The sequence below is a fragment of the Pavona decussata genome, unplaced genomic scaffold, assembly GCF_977016875.1.
Source record: "Pavona decussata unplaced genomic scaffold, jaPavDecu1.1 SCAFFOLD_289, whole genome shotgun sequence".
Lineage (NCBI taxonomy): Eukaryota > Metazoa > Cnidaria > Anthozoa > Scleractinia > Agariciidae > Pavona > Pavona decussata.
Window position 1 is genome coordinate 139,996 of NW_028145689.1, and position 18,479 is coordinate 158,474.

The 18,479-nt window shown below is 37.8% G+C and overlaps 1 protein-coding gene and 1 long non-coding RNA gene across 2 annotated transcripts in view; one reads left to right on the forward strand and one right to left on the reverse strand.

The window, feature by feature from the left end:
- LOC146455008 (uncharacterized) overlaps positions 1–18,479 on the forward strand; it is a 39,910-nt gene that overhangs the window by 12,945 nt on the left and 8,486 nt on the right. Inside the window, exons 7-16 of the mRNA XM_085094837.1 lie at positions 1–219; positions 1,055–1,431; positions 2,198–2,359; positions 3,735–3,845; positions 4,024–4,140; positions 4,812–4,902; positions 5,848–6,222; positions 7,243–7,365; positions 7,895–8,017; positions 9,762–9,899. Coding sequence (XP_084950963.1) covers positions 1–219; positions 1,055–1,431; positions 2,198–2,359; positions 3,735–3,845; positions 4,024–4,140; positions 4,812–4,902; positions 5,848–6,222; positions 7,243–7,365; positions 7,895–8,017; positions 9,762–9,899 — 1,836 coding nt within the window. The remainder of the gene's footprint in view (positions 220–1,054; positions 1,432–2,197; positions 2,360–3,734; positions 3,846–4,023; positions 4,141–4,811; positions 4,903–5,847; positions 6,223–7,242; positions 7,366–7,894; positions 8,018–9,761; positions 9,900–18,479) is intronic.
- LOC146455009 (uncharacterized) lies at positions 11,871–17,099 on the reverse strand. The gene is made up of 3 exons (XR_014859126.1): positions 16,860–17,099; positions 15,389–15,440; positions 11,871–12,610 (listed from the first exon to the last, which is right to left on the reverse strand). It is a non-coding gene; the product is annotated as an uncharacterized LOC146455009 (long non-coding RNA).

The window sequence follows — 18,479 nt, forward strand, 5'->3', positions numbered from 1 at the left end:
ACTTGGATCCATGTTTAGACGTCACGTGCGATTACCACTGTCTTTGTAAGGCTTTTGGGCCTTCAGATGCTCGGTGTGTCAGTGTTGAGAACTGTCCCTCATTTCAAGAACCAATCTGTTCCTCAAATGGTACGACTTATGACAACAAGTGCCTGTTTGAACAGGAAATGTGTTTGCTGCAGCTGAATTTTACAGTACAACACCCTGGCAGCTGTGAAGGTATGCTTAGTTACATGTAGGTTGAACTCTAGATACGTCTCTGGAGATGCCGGTATACAGACATTATGTAAACCAAGGATATGCAGCGTTAACAATGTCTGCAGCATTATACTCTTTTAAAATATGCGCATCGGGGCACTAATATTGCGAAAACGTGTTTCGTGTTCGAGAGGAAAGATGTTACACTTCGATACATCCACAACTCTGGAGTTCCTCTAAAGGCTGTCTTGAATTAACTCCAAATTAAATTAATGGCTAAAAAATTCAAACTCCCAAAAACTTAAGAATTCATATGTAAACGCAAACTAGTAAGCAAAAGAACAGCATGATCTTCATATGAAAGCAGTGAGGTTTGTATCAAAACAAGGTCACCCCCAACCCAAGGCCAAGTCAATAAGCACACAACTGTAAAATGGCCTATTCTCTATAAATTCAGAAACCAAATTTAACGATTTGGCTGGATCGGAACAGTTAGATTCAAAGAAGGGCGTAATGGCGAAAAAAACAAAACAGAAAACAAACAAACAAAAAGAAAACGGGCATAAAGGCCGGATCTGAAGAGTTCATTGTAGACATGCGTACAAAGCATGCGTTTGGTAAAACCTTATAAATGTTAGTAAATTACTTTTTTTTTTTAAATTTAAAGTAAAAAAAGGCATTTTGTCCTCCAATGAAGCATTTCAAAGTTCAACTCGCAATTCAACTCAATTCAATTTCAACTCGCAATTACATCCTTTTATGTCTCACATTTCTTTTTTATTTCAGTCATTTAGTCTGATATATTTTTTTAACCATAAGTCACTTATGCTGATTTACGTTTGTATCATTATATCAGGATTTCCATTTCAACGCGGTCGTCGTCACATGCCACACATTCCATCACTGGGGTACTCCCATTGTGAAGTAATCCGTTTCCAACCTTACGTTTTCTATCCTGATAAACCCATTGATGTGCAGATTACTGTCAATCACATTGACACCAGTGACAAGTCCTTTGTCCATGATGCCGCAGTTTCTTGGGTTGAACACGTAAATTACCATCAATTCACTGCCTGTGTGATGGCAGCCGGTTTCAACGAACGCAAGTCTAGTGCTAACGTGACCGTTGACTGGATGGGTTATCAGGGAGCTCCAGTTGGTGGTGTCAGCGGAGAGGTGCGCATATCGCAGTGGTGGACTGGGACGACTTGTGAGACTGTGAATTTTCCCTCGGCAAGTGATTTGTTTGTTTCGTTTCCTTTTTTCCCTTGCCATGGGGAGGGGGGAGGGGTTGGGGGTTGCTGTTTTCAGGTTTTTTCCTCAGCTCAGAAGTGCACATTTAACCATATCTAGACTTGGCTTTTCTTTGTTTTCTGTGGGCGGAGGGAGGGTCTGGGCGGATTCCTCGCCCGCCTTATTAAAGTTACGACAGTAACACTTGGAAGATAGATAGTACGCCCAAAGATGTTGCCTTTTATGTCCACAACGTTAATTGATCGTGTTAATTTTGTCATGATTTCCAGTGGCAACCATCTTGGATGGGCTAATTTGGATTTCTGAATAATTGGAATTTACTACTATACCAAGAAGCCTACCATATCATGCGTTCAGCACCATCTTTAAACAATGGTTTAAAACCTAGCAGAAAGCTATGCCTATTCTCCTGACATTAACGTCTTGTTTTGCATTTTCATGCGCATGCTTTAAATTGCTAATTTACCATCTTTCAGTATTTAAATCAAAGCTACTTGTTGTCACCTTAGCCTGAAGATGATAAAGTATCATATCGAAATATAACATTTAAGTACACCAACGTTTCCTTGCATTTGTTGTCCGTATCATTGACATAATGTATTTACTCGGAATTACATTCATTTTTTATATTCATACGATGCACTAAAAACTATAAACGTCTTTTGCGCTAAGGTAGCACCGTTATTACTAAGCGGCGTAATTATTATTCTACCTTTTTTTTATTTCCTTTAATCTACAGGGTAAGTTTTTAAAGAAACCTTCAGTTTTTGTTACCGCGGCACACCACCATGCCGGGCTAAAAAGGGATGCTGCCAGTGTTTGGTTGGAGGACCTCTCCCAGTCTTCACTGAAAATATGTTTGAGGGAACTGCAAAATTACGCAGGCTCTCATGAAGATATTTACGTGGTAAGCATACACAAATTTCTGTTGTTTTGCCCCGCTTTTATGTTGTGATTTAACCCAATTCATGGGTGCCACATACGGCATCCTTACCGACTGCACAGAGGGTAAGGAAAAAAATTGGAATCAGTCAAAGGTCTTTTTTTATTGAGTTTTCGTGAGATTACCTGAAAGATCCCTTTCAAGAACACAATATTAACACTTTAATAAGCTGAAACGCATCGAAAAAATGTACAAAAACTGAATTATCAGTTAATTACTCTATGTGGATTTTTTAAAACTTCCCATGCATCATTTTAAATGGAAAATATGATGTCTGCGTGATGTGGCGTAAACATATTAAGGTGGCTTACTACAGTTTTTCCGAGACTTAGTAGCGCGCGCTATGATAGCCTGCCACACGTCAGTATTTGTCGCGCGTGCAAAAATGACGCAAGTAACCTCAAGAAGTAACAAAAACCACTTCAGCACTTGAAAGGCGTTAAATCTCTTTGGTATATGTAGCGATAGTTTCAAAACTCCGTTCAAACATGTAATCAAGCATAAAGCCAAAAAAATATGGCCAAAAAGTTTTGATAAACATTCGGTAAAAGAGCTCTAATTTACTGTACCTTTCTCGCACGCGATACATGGCGTTACATGAGCGCGCGCTTAAATAAAGGGCATGCGCAATTCAATTCTCGTCCGAGGTTGTTAAAACCTGTCTTTGATCGATGATTGCTCGAAAACTTACCGTACAACTTATGATGAAATTTTCACGGTTGATTTTTCTGGGTGAATCACGTTTGGAGCCAAAATTTTTGAAAAATCTGTGAGACAGATTTTGAGCTATTTTTGATTTCACATTCTCTTAGTTTGTACAAAAACTGTCTTACACATTTTTTTTTTTTTTTTTACTTTGCATGAATGTTAAATCAGACCCAATTTCTTATTCTTGAAATTTTCAGGTGGGGTCATACGGGTAGAATTTGTAAAAAACGTGACTTAACCTACTAGTGCCCAGTCTCTCATTGGGTACTCGGTCGCTCATTTTGACTATTTGTTGACGTTTAATTGTTTAAATTTCACATAGAATCGTAAAAGACCGAAGCAAACAGTAAATAGTGAAGGGAAAAACAGCTTGGAACCTTTTTTAAAAGAGTTAAAAGTTGTGCCCTTATACATCATTAAAACTGTAGTAAGCCACCTTAAGCTTTCTTGAATTCTTCCATTTGTACAAACACCATTTAGAAGACCAAATCAGCCATTGTCTACATTCTCTTAGGTCTAACATTAGGTTGCCTTCACTGTAACTGCTTTTGTATATAGTAAAGTCACGCGCCCACTGACATAATAGTGTTACCTACTTTTCATAAGATTTTTGTTCACTTATTTTCTCTAGAGCTGGTTGGCGTTTTCCTCTCTTCACAAGCCTCTCTTCTCGGAACACGGTTCAGTTTATTTTGTGAACTCTCAGCCTCCTCCTGCTGATTTCAATAATGCCTTCTGCAAGGTCAGTGTACTTTGTTTTTAGTCTAAACTGCAACGTTTTGCTAAAGAGAAAAGAGTATCTTTTCTCTTTGGACGTATATATCCTTGACATCCGTAGGATCGCCAACTTCAAAGTGAATTATATTAATGAGTTTGAGAGTGAATGTAATCCTGTTCTAACCACTACGACTTTTTCATAGGACATACACTTCACTAAAGTATATCAAAATGCTCCGAGCGTTTTCGTTTCATCAAACCATTCCTCAAGCGGTGGAAATCAAGATCCTATGCACAATTCCATAACAGCTTGGGTGGAGGTAGGTGAGCCGCTTTAATCTATACTAGGTACGTTCACCTTACCTGTTAGAGATATTACTAGCTGTTAGAAATACATTGGAAAATTGAGAGAATTTACCATGGAGGTTTATAATTCATTGACACATTTTACAATGTAACATGAGTTTTCTAGGCTTCGATGATAATCAACATTTCAAGCTTTTACAGCGGTCTATGTTGCCGCTTCCGGACACACAATGGACAATCAAGTAGAAGGGCCATTGCTATAAATTTTGATTATCATATTTGTAACAGCGTAAGAATGCTCATGTGGCATGGTGGATAAAGATTCGATCGAGGTCATAAACTTAATGAGACACTTTTTGAAATACAAAAGTAACTCTGTGCTGAAAAACAGTATAGGAAATAGGAATTTGTGAGTCAACTATCTAAATAATATACCATTCAAAGAGCTCGGGTCTACCTCTTTAAATAACGTTATTTGTTTTTTCGTTTGTTTAAACTGAATCCGTGGCACCAATTATATTTTAGATAATTTTCTGTAACTCGCTCAATTTTAGAACGATCATAAATCTCTAAGTTTTAGTCGCACAAATTACGCAGGTACAAGGTTGTGATAAAAAAAGGCGTTCCCTAGGGAACAAACAAGAAAAGCATATAACATTTCATATGAGTTTGTCTTATTTTACAGTATATCAACACCACAGGAGCTCGAGTATGTGTAAAGGAATTGTATGTGTCAAAGTATGACCCGCTCTCCATATCATACACTGTCCTGTCAGGTAAGAGTCCAAAACTTGTTTTTTTTTTGTTTTGTTTTGTTTTGTTTTACGTACAAGTAATCAATCATTTCACGAAAGAAGACGAATAATTGTTCACTGAATAAATCAATGGAAATGAGCAATGCACAAATATACAGGCATTCCTTGGATGTTTCTTTATTAGAGTTATTTTGGTTAAATTTGGTAACTCTTTGTTTCCATCATCACGATATATATTATAATAAAGGCCGAGACAACAACTTTTAACCAACAATGCCATCTGTGTTTTTAATGTCTGCCAGAAACCTATGAAGAAGCAGGAAAGTATTTCAGTACATGACATTCTGCACGTTGAATGTGCAGGATTTCTAATTTGCATAGTCTTTTTTTTTTTTATTTTTTTTTTATTTTTTATTTTATTTTTTTTTTTTATATAAAGTTGAGTTTTGAGCACCATGCAAGATGACGCACATTTTTGCCAGCACTTCGGATTACGTTATAGTCCCTGCATTTGCACTCCCCGGACGCGCATCCCAGCAGTGCCATATGCTAACTCATTGAAAACCAAAGCGGTTAACGCCAAAATTCGCCCAACGTGCGCCCTGGTAGCCGGTTTGGGCCCACTTTCCCTTTTGTTTGTCTCTCTCACATCATTAATGGAGTTTGAAATTCGCGCGGAGCACGCACAAAAGCCCCGGATGTGTCGCTGCATTCTGGGCGATGATAACCCATAATACAGCCATACCGTTAGAGATTACGTCATAAGTTATGCATTAACCGAGGAGGACGAGTTTGGTTGTTTGTCTAAAACTTTAAAATCACCCTATTTCAAATTATTTGTGACTAGCCAAGGTAATTAATAACTAACACGGCTGAATTATTTACAGAATTGGTTGCCTGGTAACAAAAAAATTTCCTAAGAAGAAATTACCACTGAATATTTTTTTATGTCCTCTGTTCATACAGACATATGCCGACCAGGATGGAGTTACTTTGGTGGTTACTGCTACTTCACAAGCCGTGCATGCGCCTCATGGCTGACCGCTGAATCAAACTGTTCAACAATGCACTCAGATCTAGTGACCGTTCACAATCAAGAGGAAAATGTCTACATCCAGCATCGCAATAACGGCGAACGAAGTTGGATTGGTTTGAATGACAGAAGTGTTGAAGGATCGTTTGTTTGGACCAACAAAGAAGTGAGCAGCTTTAGGTTCTGGGCGCCGAGACAACCAAATAACTGGAGAAATGAAGACTGCGTGCATACTTTGGGTGCCAAGCATGGTTACACTTGGAACGATGTGTCATGCGATAATTGCAACAACTTTACTTGCTTTACAGGTAGAGTGCAATAGATATGTCCACCTCATATATAACCGTGCCAGAAAATGACTTGTTGATATTGTTTGAGGAGAGTGTAGTCGCGAATTCTACCCCAGCCATTATGAACTGATTTAGCGTACATTTTCTCTAAATATCGTCTCTTTAGTAGGCGTCACTCCTTTACGCGATTTTGTGAAAATAATATAACCTCCGTAATCTAAATCCAATATATACAGGTGAAGCCTTGTTATCTATGAACGAATGATAATACAATAAAAAATAATTATCCCAAATACGTACACTGATATGTCATAAATAAATAAATAAATGAATGAATAAATAAAAAAAAAAACAAATCAGAAATCAAAAGGCTAGCAGATCAGCCCATAGGTAAATAAAAAAATGTCGTAATTATTATCGAATTAAAAAAAACCCTCATCGACAGGTTTTTGTCACTCACCATAACTTTGCAAGTATCAAAACTACAACAAAGTGTGATGGAAGCTTTTAATTTATATGCAGAATAGATAGTACGTGCAGATGACACTGAGATGTACGCAATGGACGTTACCATGTCATATGACGCAGCAATTATGTCACGTTTTCAAACTGTTGACCATATTAGATTTGTTAGTGTTAGAAAAACCTCAAAAACGGACAAAATTGACCAAAGACGAATAGAAATAACACAAAACCACAATCATAATACAAGAACATGAATTTACTATAAGAAACTCCATCTTTAACGATTTGACGATTTTTTCGATTTCCCCGAAACAGGCCTGTTATTTAATTGTTTGACATTAGTAACATTAAATTCAGTGATCAAAATTGGTTACCATGACAACAAGAAAATAATTAAGGCCTGACCTACCATGCCAATTTCTTTTCTTCGTAAATTTCGGGAAAAAACATAAAGTTTCCTGTCGTTTGCACAAAATATTACTAAAATTTATTAAGCTCAACAGTCGAATAGGGAGAATTTTCCCCCTGTCTGGATATGCTTAATGTCGTTGTCTTTTTGTTGCATCTTTTCAGACCTAGACGAATGTACTACAAACTCATTTGACTGTGACCCCAATGCTGCTTGTCGAAACACCGTGGGCTCGTACACCTGTGGCTGTCAATCCGGATATACGGGAAATGGCAAGATTTGCAATGGTAAGAAATTAATACTTATTACTCAAATAATTCAGTGTAAAATATAATTCTGTTTTCATCCGCATGGAAGTGGTAATGCTGGTAATGTTTCAACCGAGGCGATGAAAACGACGACAGTAAAATACCGAATACGAGACTGAGGATAATGGTCACTAAGTCATGACCGTGAGTACAAGAATATTCATGTAATTAAAGAAAAATTGTGCAGTAAAAGCGTGAAAGTTACATCAGACATAACATATAGCACATTATTGCAATACAGTAATTGTAGACAAGCGTTACATCAGTTCATATTGTTTAACAGTAACAGTTGGATCACCAGAGCTTCCAGCAGTGTTCTTTGTTTTGTTTTTGTGGTTTGTTTCGCCAAATGAGTGCGGGTGTTTTAATTTGGGGACGACCAAAAAGGCGAGAAAGGAGAGCAAACCAGGGACACTAAGAAGCTTTCTGACATAGAAAAAAAGAACTTAGAAGATGCAGGTTACGACAATTTCCATATGCAACGTTTGCTGTCATTACCCTTTCGTAGATATAGACGAATGTGTCACCAACTCTTACAGCTGCGGTGTGAATGCTTCGTGCAGAAATACCGACGGATCCTACACATGTGTTTGTAATTCTGGATATTCGGGCGATGGACAAATATGTACCGGTAAGTATCTTTTTTTTTTTTTTCTAATTTGTAGCTTACTCAAAAGAAGCACTGAACCTATCTTAGCGAGTACGAACATGACATTTAGGAATACAAACTAAAAATTAAAGAGGCTCGCAGCAGTTTTCCCGGACTTACGGTGGAAGTTTTGAAATTACAATAGCCCACGTTGAAAAAGAGTGATGGCCTGGGTCGAGAGTAGCTGCCCAAGCGATTGTGGGAAGGTTTGGGGGGACGTTGGCTATTATCTTCGCATTTTTGCGTCCCCCCAAACAATCCCACAATCACTTGGGTAGTTACTCTCGACCCAGGCCATCACTCATTTTCAAAGTGGGCTATTTCGCATAGAAGATAAACTTCGATCTCCTTCATACTACATCATTGTCTCAACATATGATCAAAGTTAATTTTGTTCATCGATTTCCAAGGACAACCTATGACGATAGCACTTAGCCTCTCATTTTAAACATTGTCAATTATCTCGAAATCCTTCTCTTTTTGTTTGTCTGGGTCTATTCCACTGCTATTCACGGGCTTTGAATATTTATGGTTACGTCTTGCAAAACTTAAAATTATAACGGAAGACTTGAGAGGTAGGAGTATATACTTATGTAGATTTTACGTTTTGAACGACTTCACGTGACCATAAATAGTCAAAGAACGTGAATAGCAGTGAAATAGATCCGGACAAAAACAATTAAATAAAACTCTTGTTCGGAGAAAGCGAATAAGGACTGGACCTTGACCAAGGTTCATCCTTCTTATCTAAAACGGTTCTTGAGCCTTAAACTTGCGCGAACACCGAAAAGAATTATTATTCTAACCGCTTGTTATTTAACAGAAAAAAAAAAAAAAACTGTTAGCGCATTTTAAAGATAGATACCTTGATTTCTGCAAAGTAGGAACTTTTTCACTAAAAATTAGAGACACCCGTAAAGCTCAATATACATTTAGAATGTTTTGCTATAAGGAAAGACCTTTCAACGAAAATTAAAAGAAAATGTCAAGTTTTGTATTGCCAGCCGGTTTGGTGACAAATGCGGGAACAAAAAAATGCCACGTAAAAATTGATTCATACAGATTTTTTCCTAATGTCGCCTGCAAATTGTATAGATTTAGTACTATAAAACCCTAAAATTTCGTCATTAAGTGTCGGACAAGATTTCGAGATAACCGACCATGTTTAAAATTAAAGGCTATGCGCTATCGTTGCGATGGTTAAAGTTTTTTCTTGGGAAACGAAAAAAAAAATAACTTCCATCATATGTTGAAATCATGATGTAGTATGAAGAAGAAAAACAACAGTAGTTCTCATTGCTGCGTGCGAGCCTGCTAAAGATGCACGATTTTCCCAATTTTCCGGCGGGCTGAATCGGGCGTGAAGCCGTAAATTCAACTTTTCTAATTTTTAGAAAAACGAAAGAGCGATGGAACTTTTAATTGTGATTTTTGAAAATAGTTCACCAAAAGGAACATTTAGGTGAAATAAAATGAAATCTGAAATTTTCTCTCTGTCGTGGGATTTTTGATCTTTACAGTCACTAGCTCTTAAGCAGGCCTGCATGAAAACTATTAAGTTTCCGGCTGTAAACTGATGCAGGCACATATTTCAGTAGGTTGTACTTGAATTACTTAGTCACTATCAACTGTTCAGCGACTACGATTGTATTTATTGCTTTGCCGCATACAATTAATCACAGTCGTCCAGACACGACGCCGTTCATCAGTGATATTTTTCGTACAGATATCGACGAGTGTGCCAGTGGCTTGCACAGCTGTCACAGTTCACGAGCTGCTTGTACAAACACTGTAGGATCGTACAATTGTTCTTGTGATCATCCTTACACTGGAGATGGAAGGACTCAGTGCAATCTTGTGTCAGGTAATTATTCCTTTTTGATTTCAGCTCGATAAGTTGATGACGAAAATTAACGCCAGACCATAATATACGCTGTGAGCATGAGGTAAAGGAAAACGAAACATGATAAAATAAGAAATGCCAGGTTTATAGTGACGGGACTTTATGCTTCAAAGAATCCAAGGCCCAGTTGTTCAAAGCCCGATGAATATTTTCCTAGGTTAGTGTAAATTTTAATTGATATTTATTTACTGCTAAAAGAGGGTTTGCCACAAAATTCTGGCCCAATAAGGTTATAAATTACAAATTCCTTTTCCTTAAACCTTAATCTTGTGAAAAATCCTCCTTAAACGGTAAATAAATAACAATTACAATTTTTCACTAATCAAGGCTTTGAACAACTGGGCCCAGAAAGTGTACGAAATCATGCTTCCGCAACTAGGGATCATCGCATTTTCAGCTTACTGGAAAGCGTTTATACAATTATGGGTCGATTCTTCTTCTTTTCTTTTTGGTTTGTTCTCCTGTTTTTGCTCTTATTCTTTTTTTTTTTTTTTTTATTGTTGTTGTTATTGTTGTTTATAATTTTTTTTTTTTTTTTTGGGGGGGGGGGGGAGTTGGAGGGGTTATGGGGTGAAAGCAGATAGAAACTTGGTAAAAATTCCAAATTCTGATTCAAATGTTTCGTACAATAAATCGCAATTTAAGCAGTTGCGAAAAGAAAGCCTGAACAAAATTCAGGCTTGAACGGGATTCGAACCCATAACCTCTGCATCGCAGAGGTCATGGGCTCGAATTCCATGGTAGAGTGATAGTGTCTCAAAATAATTAGTTGTTCAGGTAGCAAAACGCTAAAAGAAGTGCAGGTAATGTACAAAATATTCCCAAACATGTAGGCTCAACCCTCAGCTCTCGCCCTGGCGACAAAAGCCTGGTAAAACCAGGGTTATACCCTGGTTCAAGCCTGGTAAAAAAACCGGGGTATCCTGGTTCGTGAACCAGACTTACCAGGCTTGAACCCTATGTGCAAAAAGTCTGGTTAACCCTGGTATTCCAGGTAAGTCTGGTAACCCTGGTCTTGCAAATAACCAGGGTTACCAGGGTATAACCAGGCTTGCAGACGTCTTGGTCAACCGGGCTAACCCTGGTAACCCTGGTAAGTCAGGCAACCCGGGTTCCGTAAATAACCAGGGTTACCAGGGTTTAACCAGGCTCTAGAGTTTTCAAGAACCAGTCTTACCAGGCTTGAACCCTATGTGAAAAAAGCCTGGTTAACCCTGGTTTTCTAGGTAAGTCTGGTAACCCTGGTCCTGCAAAAACCTGGTTAACCCAGGTTTTAGAAATAATCAGGGTTACCAGAGTTTAACCAGACTCGATCCTGCAAGAACCAGGATTTCCAGGCTTTAATGCAATGTTGAGAAAGCCCGGAAAACTCTGGTATACTAACAGGTAACAAAGATAAACAATTCTACATTTGGTTTGATGGCAAATTTGAATTTGAATTTTCTTTCAGCAGCTGTAGATTCAAAAATAATATAATTTTATCAAAAGCATGGAATTTGTCCAGCACAAATTAGTTCATTAAACTGTTCAACTTGTGCTGGTCGTGACCAATAAATTAGAATTACTTCATGATCAGTCTCTGATATCTTAGATCAGATGTGAAACTACCAAATGTAATCACCTTTTAGGAACTATCCTAATTACATGTATTAAAGGGACACAGTCACCTGGTGCACATGCGCATTAGATACCATTTCTTAGCTGATTTGCATAGCACACTTCATCGCACGCCCTCGCGCTGAGAAACGCATCCTTTGAAAAATTTAAACAGTCAAATCTTGTCGAGTCGAAGTATTTGCCAGTCAAAATTATTATAGTGATTATAGACCTAATGTCATAATTATTAGAACACTCATTTCTTTGATACCATGGAATAATTTACTGATGGACTTGTCCAGAGAGTAAATAGTATACGAATACACACTGTACCTCTAAAGTCAAAGAATCATTTAATTGTTATTTCGGTATCCAGTCGTGTGAAAAATTATCTTAGCTGTTTCTACGTTTTTGCATGAGAAGCAAGTTGAGTTCAAACATTACAGAATATGTCAATTTTAAAACGTAGCGAATCAACTGAACTGCAGTGTAACAAAACTACTTTGTAGCGAAACGACCGGTAAGCTTTATTTCTGCTTTCAATGATATATTTTGCTTTCATAATTTCGTTTCGACAGCTTCTCCACTATCTAAATTTAGGAACCAAACCCATGTCATTGCAAGAATGCTTGCTTGACCCGTAGAAAACAAGGCTCTACTACAGATTGTCCTTGTCGAGGAGATAATCGACTGTGTACCAAAGCTTGTCTTCGTCAGAGCTCCAAACCATGCAGTCATGACGCGAAGTTTGAATCATTTACAAAGATTCTCTCCGCACGAACCTATCATCAGGTTGAGAAAATGCGATTTTTCAAATATACATGTATATCATGGTGATTTGCTCTCCAATGTTTTTGATTGATTTCTCTTGTTATTTTAGTCGACGCAGGCGGTTGAGGTAGACGCTTTTCAAACTGACAAAACTAGTGTCCAGGTCAGCGTGGTCACAAAGGTGACTGTGTCCCTTTATCATTACATTATACAGCATTGACTTATCTGCTTGTGGTGCTCTTTTTCTCCTGCCTTTTCACTTCAACTCCCATTTGCCTTGTTCATGTACATGTACCATGGTGAATCTAGTAATAATAAACAAGAGAGTTTAATTTCTGGGATTACTATATACATGTATGGATTGTGGAGGGTTCAGAGTTTGTTGTTGGCTTGATGCATCCACAGGTTGTGCTCTTTGGTCCTAGTGACAAGTGACATATGAATACAGGTAATATTTTTTCAGCAGTTTTCAATTGAGTGCCCAAAGCAATTTCATGTTTGCCTTGGTTTTGCTTTACACCAGCTGTGCTCTATGATTTGGTGGCAAAGTTCACATCACTGGCAATTATTATTGTTCTTCAACAATGGGAAGCCAAACCAAATGCTGTCTATGTCTGTTGTGAATGGTCAGAGTAATAATATACTCTCAGGTTTTCAGCACTAAATTGAAAACCATTAAAGGACACTATTCAAAGCAAAACTAGCAAGCAGACAAACCACTAAAGTCCTTATTAATATTACATGCCTAGCAGAGAAAACATGTACATGTAGCTACAGGTGCACCATTTTTTGACATACAAGCAGTCAAAACCTTAAAGCCCTTTATCAATATTACATGCCTAGCAGAGAAAAGCTACATGTGTACCTTTTTTTCGACATGCAAGCAGTCAAAACGTTATAGCCCTTCTTCAGTATCACATGCCTACAGTGTGGCAGAGAATAGCTCCCATTCTTTTGAATGGTATCAAAACAGTTCCAAGCTGCGGAATTTTGTAGTAATTGGCAAAGAAATGAGACATAAAGTAAAACTACTGACTGCCAATGGCTAAAGAGAGGTTTCAAAACCATTAACCTTGTAAAGCTCCAAGTTTACAGAAAGTATGATTTGACAGCCTTTGACCATCAACTTCCAGTAGAATTCAGCTGCTTTGTTTCCATGGCATGACAAGAATGTCCAGAAGCTCACTCCCCTTCTTTATTACTCCCTCTCCAAGCACCATTTTTGCCTTCGCCCTATACCCCACTTGGCAGCCTGTTCACAGGCTATGTTTTTTATAGTTTCAAGAAAATGATTTATACATGTAGTGTGTCTCAAGGAAAGATCAATAACAGACGTTGCAGCGGTTGTTCCACAAGAGCAGAAAAGGCCAGTATGGCAGATCAGGCACCACAGAATCAATAATTATAACCATCATGTCAGTTTTCAAGATCACCGAAAGAAAATCAGCCACATCTTTACAAATGTATGTTGAGCCTTGCCACTAAATGGCTGCTAAAACAATTAAACTCCAAAGATTGGAATCAGTAAAATACCCTCTTGTTTACTGAATTAAAGCTTTTTGTCAGTCCAATGAGTCAGTCTTTATTTTTGAATAAAGATAATTTGCTCTTGGCATGGTGTTTACGGCATAGTTCAACACCAACAAGACAATGAGTATCATCTCCACAAACAAGAAAACAGGAAGAAACAGAATCTTAATTTTTTTTATTTGTACACTGCATTGTTGGAAAATAGCAATTTGGTTGACAAACTAGAAGAACTATAAGAAATATTGCTGGCAAGTTCCCTGCAGCCTTTTTTTCAAACCCACAACAATGACACACCTTAAAATGGTAAAAAAACCTTTCACTCAGTACACTGTAGATTGGAGGACAATTCAAAATAATATTCTTATCTTCAAATTATATTTTTCTAGCAGTTTGACACACCACAACAAAAAGCCATGGACAAGTTCCTTTAGGAAATTTTCTTCAACCAATCAGATTAACCACCCAGATCCTGGTATATGTAGAAATTACATCATGACATTACAGAATTTCTGTGGTTATTACTCAGATGCAGCTTTCATGGGGAGACCGGGTAAATGAACAGAAGCGGGCAACAATACCCGTTCACTCAGGCTAACCAAATAGAAATTATTTTTTGATGAATTGATGAAGATTGGCATACTGTAATAGAGCATTCACACCTACAGTACATGTACAGTGCACACTGCAGTCAGTTCAAGAACTGCTACATGTATATCATTTTAGTGATTAATATGTACATGTAACACTGTACATGTACTGTAAGTCAGTTCCCATTATTACATGCTGGTTATGCAATGCTTTCGAGTGGTATACTGTGAACTATCCTATGAGCGACTTGATTTACATGTGCCACCAGAAAGCACTGCATAACTACAGTAATTTATCCCATGCCACTCATTTAACGACATGTCAATGCGCGTTTGCATATATACATATGCATACGGGCATTACATGCATTTTAGGCGCATATTTTGGTTTGCTTATTTCTGATCTGCACTGTAACTTTCCTGTTTCACATCTGGTTCCAGGAATTCAAAATTAAGGTCAAAACTGGGGTATTCTTCTTCCATGTTTTAGTCAGTGTTGGCAGTAATTTTTTCTGAATGAAAATTTTGAGTTGTCATAGGCTCTTCAATCAATCTTTTGGCGGGAAAAATTTTTAGGCTGCGAGGAACACCAGGAATTTTTTGGTTGCATACCACAAAATATGCAATAGGTTTCTAACTTTCTGATTGGCTGTATTCTCTATGGCATGGGATAAATGTATGTAAATGACTGCATCAGGAAAAACAAAATACACTACAGTGTATTCATACTTTCAAAAATTTCTGCAGTTCAGCGATGGACCTTGAACATTACTTAATTTGAAAAACTGGCCCGCGAGTCCAGGAAACTCAAATGGGCAGGAAATTAAACAAAAACCTAATGTTGACTGAGCTGGAACAATTAAACTCTTAGAATTAAACTGCTTTAAACTACAGTGTACATGTATTTCAAACAAAAACCACAACATGATTTCATTTACACTGAAATATAGCTTGCATGTATTGTACCTGATCAAGAATGGTGTTCCCAACATGGGAAATTATACATGAAGATGGTAATCTGTAAAAATAATTACAAACAATTTTATTCTTAGTCAGATTAAGTACATGTACATGTGACAGCAAATTTCCATGTACAAAGAATAATATACAAAGCAATACACAATCTGTGAGGCTGAGTTTTATCAGGTTGCATTTGGCATCTACAAGTAGTGGGTTTAGCAGTTTACCAGACTTTACAGACTGTATGTGAAATGTTCATATTATAACACTGTTGATTGCACGAAATCACCTGCAAATCAGTGTCAAGCACAGACACTTAATTTTGCCAGCATTACAGTCAGTGCAACCTAGAGCAATAGGCATAAGTCACCTAAATCTCAACCAACTGCTTTAGACTGAACATGAAACATAAACAATAATTATTACTTCTGGGAATCATATTGTATGAGTCCAAAAACACCCAGTAAAAATCAGGCCACCCGAATCCCCTCACAAACTTTACACTGTACAGCCATCTCTTGCTGTCTTATACCATCCCACATCACCCCCACCCATGTACAAATCGCTTGCTTGCTCAGAAAAAAAACTGCAGCAATAAAATGTTTTGCCAAATAAAAACATGGTATAGAAATAGTTTAATAAAACATTAATGCCAAGATCCTATAGCCAGCATTCAGGTAGGTTGCAACAAATTCAATTGCCTGGAATGCCATTTGTTGCAATATTGGAGTGGATTCCTTTTATTAAGTGACCGTTTAAAACAGGTCAACACAGTATAAAAACAGCTTGTTGGGATTTAGTAAAGGATGACCACTACCGCTTAAAAGAGGTGACCATTTTAAAAAGGTCAAAATGTTACAGTTATAAAGGAAAGAAATTTTCGATTTTGACAATTGACCGCCAGAGGGTGACAGTGCAGTGCAGTGTAATACAGGTTCGACTTAAAAACTACAGTACATGCAAACTAAGCCTCATGTTTGCCACCTTTTGTTTCAGTCTTCTGTGACCAGATTACATTGTGCATAGTAGTATCTTGTTTGAAATAGAGCCCTGTTTTAAGGGTCACTTCTGTGTTATGAGCACTATGGCATTTTAGCACAGAAATTACTTTTGAGATCAAAATGAGAAACATGCGCCGGAAAAGGGCTCGATTGAGTTGCAATCGAGCCTCCTCTAAAATGAAGTTAACGTACTACAGACAAAAAAGTACATTTTGTCGAAAATCCGATGAAAAGTTGGCTGATGTGGTTTCGTTCGGGCCTTCCAAGCCCATTAATTTTTAACCGATCGATACAAGACATGCCGCAATCGACTGAAGTTAAACAAATGAAATGGCTTCTGTCCTAATTCACTTCGAGATTTAACGAAATAAGATGTATGTAACGTATGTTAAGAAGGTGATAATACTCTGTAATAAATGGAAACGTCATGAAATAACCAGCCAAGAAGGGAAGAAGCATATCGATATGTTACTGACCTTGAAATCACCACGTCCTTTGATCGCTCCGCTTACCACAAATGATCGTCTCACAGTCATCTTCGAGCACGCTAAAGCCTTGACCTTTGTTATCGTTAGCAAAAATAGTCTATATTTTCATCCGTTACCATATAGGCTATTTTTGCACACGATCAGAGCGAGTTCGTTTGCCGAGAAAACGGTTACAAACCAGTAACTGGTACCTCTTTCTTCAAAATGACCGCCTGTTGCTCCAGCTGTGGGACCGCGCCTCCTCAAGTCATATGACTCTGACATCTGCTGGCCGCTGGTAGCGCTGGCGTAAACAAAAATAGTGTCGATTCGTGAGAATGTAGAGGAATGTAAAGTTGTCTGTGAATTAATGATCGCTGTGGAAACTCTGAGCAGCCTAATTTCAGCTTCAGGATTCCAAGGAGATGTGGTCTAAATGACGCTATAAAGGTAAGATGCAGTAGTGATCTTTAATTTTATGAAATCAGCTGTACACGATGTAATATAACTTTGCTTTGGCGGCCATTTTGGTTGAAATATACATGTATTAAAGCTGAAACTTGACTGATTTCTGCCCTCAATGCAATATTCGGCATTGAAAGCTGTTGGTTTGAATTTAAGCAAGTTTGACGTTTTGACTCCACGAGAAATTACACAGGTCATAAATCTTTATTTCCTCTATATAAGCTTAAAAGCAAAACGGTAACGGGTCGTTTCGCGCGTAGGAGTTGTTGGCCGCAAGTAACGGCTAAGCCAGTTCGCTGATGTCTCATATTGATATAATACAAATTATATGTTTACATTTAGGCAGGGCCTAGCTAACATGAGCAAGACGAGGCACTTGCCTTGCATTTCGAAGTAGAAAAACTACTATTACATTGAAGTTGAAAAGTAATCAGTTCCCCAATAAGCATTTTAGATTGCATCCTCAAAGCTTAATCCCCGGGATTAACCCTTAGGGAAAAATCCACTGATTCCAGAGGGCAATTTGTTCAAAATTACAAGTGAGAGTCATCACAAATTCATTCAATGCGATTGAATGGTGAGTTTGCAGACATCCAAAACTGGCCCTGGTAAAGTCACAATTTGCTTTGTTATGCATGTTAAATAACAGCCAAAACTTCTGATTTCTCTGGTGGGATGGCCACTTTTACTCTCTGCCTTCTGACTAATTAACTTTTTTGTGTACACTTAAAGTGCGCTTACCATTATACGATGTACGGAGAGGATTTGATACTGACTGAACAAAGCCCTGTGTTCACTTGTTTCAAATTTATAGGAGTGCAAAGGTCATTTCTTTCCTACATGTATGAATTCTGTGGCTTTGGCTTTCTCTTTATTTTGAATTTAATGTCTACCATAATTCAGTTTGTTTTGCCACTATGCTTCTTATCCTGCAAGAATAATGAGATCATTGCATTAAGAGCAACTCATCCTGGAAAGGGATGAGATCTTCAAAGGAGAATCTAAAGTTTTGTCCTGCTTGTTCATATCATGCGTACTCAAAGCACAGTCAGTGACTAGCATAATTTTATGGTAAAAGGATGGCAAGGTGTTAAACTCCTGTGAAACAAACAAAGCAAGGCAAGGTGATGGAAAAGACAGCCATTCTTACAAAATACAGTGTAT